The sequence below is a fragment of the Coenobita brevimanus genome, chromosome 48 (genome assembly GCF_032717465.1).
Source record: "Coenobita brevimanus isolate Jiangsu-jjx chromosome 48, ASM3271746v2, whole genome shotgun sequence".
In the NCBI taxonomy this organism is placed as follows: domain Eukaryota; kingdom Metazoa; phylum Arthropoda; class Malacostraca; order Decapoda; family Coenobitidae; genus Coenobita; species Coenobita brevimanus.
The window spans coordinates 10,023,147-10,033,907 of NC_137001.1; the positions used below are offsets into that span (position 1 = coordinate 10,023,147).

Genomic DNA, 10,761 nt, shown 5'->3' on the forward strand with positions numbered 1-10,761 from the left:
GGAGATTCCTGTTTGGGAAATAGTATGCCCCAGGAATGAGACGGTTCTGGCGGCTAGGGCAAATTTTGAAGGGTGTAGCTTGAGGCCTGCCTGGCGAATTCTAGTGAAAACTCGGCGGAGGCGCTGCAAGTGGTCAGCCCAGGTTTGGTTAAAAACAATGACGTCGTCTAGATAAGCTAAACATATTGCCCAAGTAAGGCCGCTCAAGACAGATTCCATTAGCCTGGAAAAAGTGGCAGGGGCGTTGAAGAGGCCGAATGGCAGAACATTAAATTCGTAATGTTTGCCATTACTGGTGGAAAATGCCGTCTTGCCTCTGTGGTCCGGATGGACGGGGACCTGCCAGTATCCAGGCTGGAGGTCGAGGGTAGAAAACCAAGACGCCCAGTAGAAGGAGTCTAGGGAATCGTCAATGTGGGGGAGGGGGGTGGCATCTTTAATGGTGACGTCGTTCACGCGGCGGTAGTTGATGCAAAACCGCATCGTGCCAGCTTTCTTTTTTACTAGAACGACGGGGGAGGACCACGCGCTGGTGGAGGGGGAAACGACACCGGCCGCTATCATTTCATACACCTGGCGGTCCTCCTCCTCTCTCTGTCGGGGGTTTTTACGTCGGGAAGGCTGTCGTATAGGTGGGCCTGTTGTATGAATTTCATGCGCCAGGTACGTGGTATGCCCTATATCTGCTGATCCTGTCGCAAACAAATCCTGGAAATCCAGGAGGAGGTGATGTAGGGTGTCTGACTGCTGGTCAGAGAGATGGTCGGGGATGGGGGGTAGAGGGGTAGGGAGGTGGGAGGAGGATGGGGCACAGGGCTTGGCTTCCTCTATCTCTCCGATAATAAGCCCTTTGGGGAGGGTGAGAGGGGACGGGGCAAGATTGGCTATGTGGATGGCGGTGTGGTGGGGTGGGAGGAAGGTGTGGGATACAAGGCAGGCAGAAAGAGCTCCGGATGGGAGGAGGGGGGAGAACAAAACGGAGGGACCTGAGGGCCTGTTAAGGAGCACCCAAGCCTCGTGGTGGGAGGGGATGGTAACAGCGGCGGAGACGGTGGTGGGGAAAGAAGGAGCAGAGATAGTGGGAAAGGGCACGGGAGGGGGAGGAGAGGGGGCGGGGAGGGGGGGAGAAGGGGGGCACTGGCAAAAGGAAGTGGGCAAATCCTCCGGCCGGGGCTGCGGCGTACATGTGCAAACGGCTGGGGTGGAATGGGATGGGGGGTGGAACTGGAGTTGTCGGTGGCGACAGTTGATTGTAGCTCCGAATTTTTGGAGTAAGTCCAGTCCTAAATACCCATCATAACTCCGGCAGGAGGAATAAAAAATGATGAATGGATGTTGGGCGGACACTGGCTGGTGGGTGTTGACCCGTAGGGCCCGAGTCTCCCCACGGATGGGCAGGGGGTCATTCCCTGCGTCCACAAGGTGAATGGTAGTAGGGCGGAGTGGGCCAAACCGCGATCTGTAGCGGGAGAAATAGTGGCTGTAAAGGCAGGACCTGGCCGCTCCCGTATCAACTAGCAGCCTGACCTTCATGCTGTTTATTTTCATCTTGTGGTATACTGGGGGGCGATACTTAGGGGTAATGGCCCCCGCCGCTGTGGGTTGGTGCGGGGGCGGGCCTAAAAATCCAACTGTCAAGGGCTTTCATTCTCCTGTTCCTGCTCCGGTTCTCCTGAATAGGGCTTGTCCATGGGAGTCAGTTCGTCCCCTGGGGCCTCGCCTTCTAGGAAGGACACTTTACGCGAAGCCGGGGCTGTGATTCTGCGGCGAGCAGCTTTAAGCTAGTCCAGTATGTCATGAAGGGGGCAGCAGGAGTTGCAGGCTGTGAATTCCCACGGGTTGACAAGAATCAGGTTCGGGATTTCCCGCAGGGCGGGGCGCCGAGGGGAGGGGTGTGCCCTGGGCGGGCTAGGCGCCGAGGTCGGGCTGGTTTGAGGCAGAGGTGGTCGTGGTATGGTTGGAGAAGCTGGGGGTTGGGTGGGGAATTTCTTAACCACATTGATTTGCAGTGGAGAAGGGCAGGCGGTCAGGAGGCGCCGTATCAGCTGGATATCTCTATCCATGTCTCCTGTTGGGTCATGGATAGTGAAGTGTTGTTTAACAACACTCGGAAGCACTCTGAGCAGAGTGTTAAATGTATGCTGCTCCCGGGTTTCTTCATCTGCCTCCGGGTAGGCAGCAGTAACCAGGCGCCTTGCCTGTATCAGGGTATTATCCAAATCACTGTCGAATGAACAAGTATCCAATTGGGATACAGCCACCACTTTCCCTAATGATGGGGTGATGGCTTGAACAGTGAACTTTGTAAAATTCTGCCAGGTGAGCTCCGGGACTATTTTCTGTGCTATGTTCGCCGCCGCTTTGCCCAATAGTGGTAGTGTGACTGCAATTTTCTGTTGGTCATTTTCAAAGCCAATATCCAGTAAGGGTTTAATTATTGCCAGATACGTGTGTATATCATACTGGTCAGGGTCAAACTTGGGTAACTGAATGTGCGGTTTAGTTGCCATGTTGCCAAATATTTCTGACTACATCTCTTTTACGCCCGGGTCAAGAACCACCTCTGGCCACCAGTGTAATGGTAGGTGTTAATAGGCTCGACTTCTCGTTCCTAGAACACCTAACATGGAGCAGGGTCCTCATTCGAGACCGGAGCTTAGTGCAATAAAGAGAGACAGGACACAAAAACTTCAGGCAATAACCTTTGCACGTATATTACCACAGTCAGACACAGGACAAAGTCAGCAGATATTACAACACAATATATAGCAAAGAAATAAAACCTTATCTCGGATATGTGTATCTCGCAGGATACTTGCTTATCTGATACTAATGGCAACACAATTAAGTCTAGTGTATTTGAGGTACAGTGAATATAGGCGCGCGTGCGGCGCGGGGAGTGAGTCTCACAGGGGGGGGGGGGTGACTTGTGGCAGGGCAAGACAGAGTTATGGTAATACTGGGGATGGGCAAGTATTAACAATTTGAATTACACGTTTTCCAACAGCAAAGGGACTTTGGTAATTGATTCTATTTCTGCTTTACACTCAAACTAGGTGCTGGGGTGAGGAAGTGTCATATAGAATATACGGGTAACGTGACTGGGGGGGGGGGAATATTACTAACACTTTCTTGTATTATTTCTTTACAGCCTACAGCAGTGGGGGTGTATTATTACAGAGGAATTTCCAGGCGGCACAGTCTTACTAGTTTTATATAAGGGACTTCACTTGTAAGTCTAGTTCATCAGATCTTGGTTCACACACTCGTCCTTTACTCCTTCACTGTGATCTTACTTGCCCCGATATTCACTATATTAAGTCACTGAGTGATATTACACTAGGTTCGCCAGATTCACACTTAACCTAAATCACTCTCACTATTTCTGGGGCATCACTACACTTATTATGAGTCACTCATCGTGGGGGGGGGCGGGAAGGAACACGCCGGCGGCAATTCTGCCGGGCTAGGGGCACTGCTAAGGGGAGGCGTGCCGAGGGGGCACGGGATGACTCGTAGGGGCGTCTTCTCGCATCCCAGGCTATGGCTGGCGAAGGGGCCCGTGGTCTCCGGGCTGGGCTCAGGGGTGTGGCCCTCAGGACTGGGGCCGAATAGCTCCAGAAACCTCTGGTGTAAGTCTCGGCCGGAGGTGGGAGTCTTACATTGTCGTGAGGGCGTAAGGAGATCACGTCCGGGCGTCCTGGGGAGGGTCGGGAGAGACTGCGGACTGCGGTCTCCAGAGTCTAGGGGCACCGACAGGGAAGGACTGTGGCACTGGCTTACACTGGGTTCCGTCAGGTGAGTCTGCTCCAGAGCCTGGTGTAAGGAGCGGAGGCCAGGGGAGGCTGTGATCCCTGACTGGGCTGTTTTGGTACAGGAGGTCCGGACTCTTGTCTCCTGCCGGGGTGATGACCCACTCCCTGCCTCCTTTCGTCCGTGGGGCCCAGCAATTGGCCGTGGCTGCCCAGGGGCAGGGCTATCAAGTATCAGGGCCCGGCAATTGGCCGTGGCCTGAGTGGGGTAGTCAGCGCACCTCTGTGCACCTTCAGAGCGGCAGGGGGCCATCTGACGAAGACGGGAGCGGCAGTGGGCCATCTCCTGCTTCAGGAGGGAGGAGTGGCAATTGGTCATCTCAAGGGCAGCACCTTCGGAGCAGCAGTGGGCCGTCTGGTGAAGGCGGGAGCGGCAGTGGGCCATCTTCTTCTGCAGGAGGGAGGAGCGGCAGTAGGCCGTCTCAAGGACACCGCCTTCGGAGCAGCAGTTGGCCATCTGACGAAGGCGGGAGCGGCAGTGGGCCGTCTCCTTCGGCCGGAGAGGGGAGCAGCAGTAGGCCGTCTCCTTCTGCAGGAGGGAGGAGCGGCAGTAGGCCGTCTCTACAGGGGCACTTCCAGAGCGGCAGTAGGCTGTCTGGTGAGGGCGGGAGTGGCAGTAGGCCGTCTCCTTCTGTAGGAGGGAGGAGTGGCAGTAGGCCGTCTGGCGAGGGCGGGAGCGGCAGTAGACCGTCTCCTGAGGGGCGCTGTCTGGAGTGATTAGAACAACGCCACCCCTAGCTGATTCAACAATCCCACTCCCTGTAGGTAGTGTCTTTCTCCTACGATGGCGACGGCGCGACGGTTGCGTGACATAGGGGCGCACGGCCCGGGCTGACATATGCCGTTGTTGCTGTGGGTTGCTGCGACTGGTGGTGGCTACCCCGTGGGGCCCGTGTGGGGGTGTCATTACGTTCCCGGGCACACTGGGCTGTATATCACTTGCCTCGTTCTCGGGGGCACTACGGTATTCCTCTTCTGTTTCCATCTCGGGGGCACTAAATTGTAAGTCATGCATTTTACCCTTTTTTTGAGGGTCCAAGTGGGAGAAGTGTGATCTAATGATAGTGTGATCAGTGTACTTCCTGATGGTGCACGTGGCTTCCTGTGTGTAGATGACTTTTCAACTTGCATCACTGCATGTAAAATGTCTCTGAATAGAGAGAGAGCTGCAGCTGACTCTCAGAAATACTCTGTGGGTCGAGTCTCCTGGTTTCCTTTTTTCTTAACCCATCACGTCCCTCATATATTTTCCACTGACCCTTCCTGCAGGTGGGCATTTCAGAGAAAGTCACCTTTTTTTAAACCTTAATATCTCAGCTAATATTTAACAAAAACTATAAAACCAAGTTTCATAATAATCACCAAACATCCGACTTCAGGATAATTGCCCTAGATTGTCCGTGAAGTGTGTGTAGTCAAAGAGACTGAGTGGGGAAAGGAGGCAACTTTTACTGGTTCTTTTTGCCCGTGTCTGTATATGTGGTTGAAGTGCGATGGCACAACTAAGGCTTATAGTAGCTTTCTACTACTACTACCACCACTACTACTATTGGTGCTGCCATTACTTGTAGTACTACTACTATCACAACTATTACCACTACTATTACTATTACCCTACCACTACTACTACTACTACTACTACTACTACTGCCACTACTACTGCTACTACTACTCTACTACTACTACCCCTACTACTACTGAAATAATAACAGCATCATCACTTCCCGCCTCTGACTTCCTTATGGCTGATATTAAAATTTCTTCAGCTGATGTATTTTCTGCTATCACTAGCCTTAATACCAACAAGGCATATGTGCCTGATGGAGTCCCTCCTGTTGTCCTCAAGAACTGTGCTTCTGTGCTTACACCCTGCCTAGGTAAACATTTCCGCCTCTGCCTGTCAACTTGTACCTTCCCTTCTTGCTGGAAGTTTGCTCTTATTCAGCCAGTTCCAATGAAAGGTGACCATTCCCAACCCTCAAGCTATCGTCCAGTTGTTTTAGCATCCTGTGTCTCAAAAGTTTTCGAGTCAGTTCTTAACAGAAAAATTTTTAAAAATTTTTCTTATCACAACCTTCTCTCTGATCGTTAGTATGGGTTCCATCAGGGACACTCGACTAGCGATCTTCTCACCTGCCTTTCAGACTCCTGGTATCCTCCTTTCTGGACTTTGGCGAAAGCTTTGTCATCGACTTGATATCTCAATGGCTTTCGATCGAGTCTGGAATAAACCTTTCATTTCCAAACTGCCCTCTTACAGTTTCTATCCTTCTATCTGTGCCTTCATCTATAGCTTCCTTTCTGGTCGTTCTATAGCCGCTATTGTAGACGGCCATCATTCTTCTCCTAGATCTATCAACCGTTGTGTTCCTCAGGGCTCTGTCCTCTCACCGACTCCCTTTTATTCATCAATGACCTTCTAAGCTGTACATCTAACCCTATCGACTCGTAAGCTGATGATTCCACCCTTCACCTTTCCATTTGGTTCCCGCAACGTCCATCTCAGCAGTTACTTCAACAAACAAGGGATAAGGCTATGGTAAACCTAATGTCTGACTTGGCTCGTATCTCCGACTGGGGTAAAAATAATCTCTTTTTTAATGCATCAAAAACTCAGTTTTTACACATATCAACCCGACATAATCTTCCACAGAAGTACCCACTAATGTTTAATAATATCCAACTCAAACCTGCATCATCATTGAACATGCTTGGGGTTACATTCACTCGGGACTTATCGTGGAAAGATCTTATTGCATCTCTTGTAAAATTTGCTTCCAAGAGATTAGGTGTGCTAAGCCGACTCTGTACCTTCTTTACCCCTGCACAGTTGTTGACTTTGTACATGGGTTTTGTTCGCCCCTGTGTAGAGTACAACTCTCATGTGTGGGGAGGCTCCCCACATATAGCTCTTCTCAATAGGGTAGAGTCAAAGGCTTTTCGTCTCATCTACTCTCCCTCTCTTACTGGCTCCCTTCAACCTCTGTCTCTTTGCCGCACTGTTGCATCTTTATCTCTTTTCTGTCGCTACTTCAATGGTCTGCTTGCATCCCTCCACCTCTACGACGGGTGCGTAGCACCCATGTAGCAACAAACTCTCATCCCTTTTCTGTCCAACTTTCTAATGCAAGAGTTAACCGTTACTCCCAGTCCTTCATTTATGCAACAGGTCAACTGTGGAACTGTCTCACTCTGTCTGTATTTCCTGCTTCCTATGATCTCCAGTCTTTCAAACGCGGTGTGTCCAGGTATCTCAAAATGAACGGATCTTTAATTTTGCTCTCTTTTGTATTGTTTTTGTTTTTTTCTTGGAAGGAATGGTTTGCAGGCCCCTGGCCTTTGGTTCCTTCTTTCATGCATAAAAAAAAAAAGACATGATAACAGTGGAAGACGACACGACACCCCCAGTAGGCGACAACAGAGGGGTGTCTCTACCATGTGGGCACAAGTCCCGAGTAGCTGCACGCTCCTAATCCTCGGAACCGACACGACCCGTACACTTCAGCCCAGGCTCACTACATTCCCGCCAACCCAGCCTGTGTCAGGATCGGGGTTCAGGTGAATCCTACGCTCCTTACAGCCCCACGGAGATGGCCTCAAGCCGCTCCACTTCAGAGATGGCCTCAATCCGCTAATCTACTGAGACGGCCTCAGGCCGCTCCACACTTGAGATGGTCTCAAGCCGCTCCACACACAAGACTGCCTCCAGCCGATCCACATACAAGATGGCCTCAAGCTGTTCCACTAACGACATGGCCTCAAGCCGCTCCTTCACTAATGAGACGGCCTGAGGCTACTCCACAAGGACTACCTGCAGAGTCGGTAGCAGTGCTGAGGACAAGGCACCGTCCTCATGCCATGCCTGCAGATGAGAGACGGCCTCCAGCCGCTGTACACCAGCACATCATCCTCCCACGTCCACTTGCCTTAGTACCAGCCTCCAGCCAGGGAGTCCACCACTGCCACCCTGGTGGCAGGGCCCTGTAGTGTCCCCAGGGCTATGCTCCCTGCAGCCGGCCCCTGAGGAGGACCTGCCTCTGACGGACCTGCCCCTGATGGACCTCTCCCCTGAACAACGCCGCAGCTCCCTCCTAATGGCGAAGCACCCTGGAGCTGACCATAGCCCCCGGGTCCATGACAGTGCCTTCGGCTCCCCGGGACAAGGACCACTACACTCCCAGCCAAGTTCATGTGGACCCTCCACCCAGCGGCTCAGAAGGTGTCTGAAAGACTTGTTTGGTCCTTACCCCACAAGCTAGACCTCTGTCCACAGCCCCCAGCACCCAGGACCCTTCATCATGCCATCAGGGGACAACATCAACCTGCCCTGACTGTAAAGTGATTCAGGTGTGTAACAGTACAAGAATATACAGTGAAAGTGCCAACAGTGAAATCATTAAGTGACTGCGATCAAACAGTGATTTAAAGTGCAGTGTGATAGAAGTAAGGCTCCTGTACCGGAAGTAGTGATAGCAAGATTCAACAAACTTTCCCCTCCTTGCACTTGTGGCACTACGAATTCAGTGTCCTGCCCTTCGGCCTCTGCAACGCTCCTGCAACATTCTCCTTCAAATTTGTCCTGCATATCTGAACGATGTTATTATCCTCAGCAAGACATGGGCCAATCACCTCCATCACCTCAGAAGAGCATTTCAGCAGATCCGGCAGGCTGGCCTGAAGCTCCGGCCCTCCAAATGCATCCTAGCAGCCTGGACCATCTCTTTCCTTGGGCACATGATCTCAGAAGATGGGATCACACCCGTTCCAGAGAAGTTGTGCGCTATTGCCGACATCCCCCCACCCCAGGACGTCCATGAAGTCTGGGCCTTCCAGGGCCTTGCTTCCTACTATCGGCAATTCGTGAAAGGCTTCACTGATATCGCCAAGCCTCTCCATGACTTGACCCGGAAGGGGGAACCCTTCAACTGGACTGCTGAACGAAAGGAAGTGTTTCAGGTGCTGAAGCGCAAGCTCACCACCACCCCAATCGTCGCCTTCCCCGACAATACCCTACCCTTCCAGCTGTATACCAATGTCTCCCTGATAGCCATTGGTGCTGTTCTTGCCCAAGTGCAAGAATGGTGGGAACACATCACCTGTGCCAGTCACACCTTAAATCAGGCGGAGTGGAACTATGCTGCCACTAAGAGGGAGTGCCTGGGCATCATCTGGTCCTTGGAGCACTTCCGGGCCTACCTCTCGGGCACCCCGTGACCATCGTCACCAACCACCATCGCTCCAATGGCTTTGCCAATCAGATGCTTATAACGCCCAGCGCACTACATGGAGGGAGACCCTAGAAGAGTTCAACCACATACTCTCCTCCCGCATAGGCAAACTCCGCATTAATGACGATGCCTTCTGCTACCACCCCATTCATGTACTCCAGCCCGGATCAGACCTCCTGGCACAATGGCATAGTAAGAACCGCCCATCATGGATCCCACCCCACCTATTCCCCAAGCTACAGCAACAGGGTGACCATCTTTTCACTCTGTCTGGGCACATCGTCCTTCCCCCTAATGCCGCCCAGGACACCATGAGACACCATTCTAGCAACGGGATCCACCTCAGGACAAAATGGCTCCTGCAGATATTCAATGACACCTATTGGACCCCAACCCCTCCCACCTAGCCAAACAGACTGCTCAATCCTGCTAAGCATGTGCCTTGGGCAAAGACATCACTCACACACCCGGCCCTTCAAGAAGCATCACTGCCCATAAGCCCTGGCAGTTGCTGTCTGTGGATATGGTGGGACCCATGCCACTCAAGGCGGGCTATCTGTACATTATCACCTTTGTGGACACTTATTCCAGGTTCCTCATAGCATGTCCGGCCAAAGAACACAATGCTGTCGCCATAGCCGAGGCCCTGGTCCACAACGTTTTCAAATACTATATGATTCCACAGGCCCTGAATTCGGACAATGCCTCCGAATTGACCAGCGCTGTTTGGGAGGAATTGGCCAATCTATTCGGCTACCGTATATCTCACTCCTCCCTGTATTGGCCGCAGGGCAACGGCATATGTGAAAGGAGCCACCGCACCCTAATGAATCAAATCCGAGCCCAAAAAGAAAAGACGAAGAATGAAGACTGGCCTGCCCACATTAAGATCATCCAATGGGGAATGAACTCCTGTCCCAGGGAAGATGGCATCTACCTCCATGAACGCGTCTTTGGGGAAGCGCCACTCCTTCCCCTATGCCAACACCTGCAACCACCCTGTACGCCTCCCACGTCCGATCCCCTCCACCATCTTAAGAGACGCCTCCACCGCCTACAGAACAACCTGGACTTGCAGCCAGATGCTATGCCGTCCAACCCCTAGAAGTCAGGCAACACTCTAATGGTGGCAAAGCTGCCTGTCCCCCACAAACTCGCCCCACGTTTCATGGGCCCCTACACAGACACCTACGTCCCAAACCCCTACCTAGTGATCATAGATTATCACAACAATCCCCACACATACAGAAACCGCCACGTCTGCCATTTCCAGGCCCCTGCCCTCTCCCCCGCCGACCCCACCCGCTCTAACCCCACCTTGTCTTCCTCTGCCACCCCAGACCCCTTTCCTGATTCCTACAATTGCTATGTCACCCCCTCCTCCTCCCTCCCCTCCTCTCCCCCAATCCCTCCTCGATGGCACCCTCTGCCAAACCGCATCACACCTCACCGCTACCTTCACCAACTCCACATCACACCTCACCTCTACCTTCACTCGCGCCCACAGAAACCATCTACCACACCACCCCCATCCCTCACTAGCCACCCAGCCTGCCTTCCACCCATTAGCTGCCCTGCACACACCCACACCATCCCAGACCCAGACACCCTCAACCACCCACTCTCCACCCCCGATCTCAACCACACACCCACCAGCACACCACCAACCCACTGACACCACTGCCATTCACACCACCCCAAACCCACTTGTTACGATACGA

At 52.6% G+C, this 10,761-nt stretch overlaps 1 protein-coding gene across 1 annotated transcript; it reads left to right on the plus strand.

Annotated features, from left to right (window-relative positions):
- Positions 1–9,563: 9,563 nt before the first annotated feature.
- On the plus strand, positions 9,564–10,145 carry LOC145399285 (uncharacterized protein YagA-like). The gene has a single exon (XM_080271958.1). It carries the CDS (start codon positions 9,564–9,566, stop codon positions 10,143–10,145), a length of 582 nt encoding a protein of 193 aa, XP_080128084.1.
- The last annotated feature ends 616 nt before the right edge of the window (positions 10,146–10,761 follow it).

Excerpts from the sequence above, each read along its gene's own strand:
- LOC145399285 (XM_080271958.1), top strand. The coding sequence starts at position 9,564 with ATGGTGGGACCCATGCCACTCAAGGCGGGCTATCTGTACATTATCACC.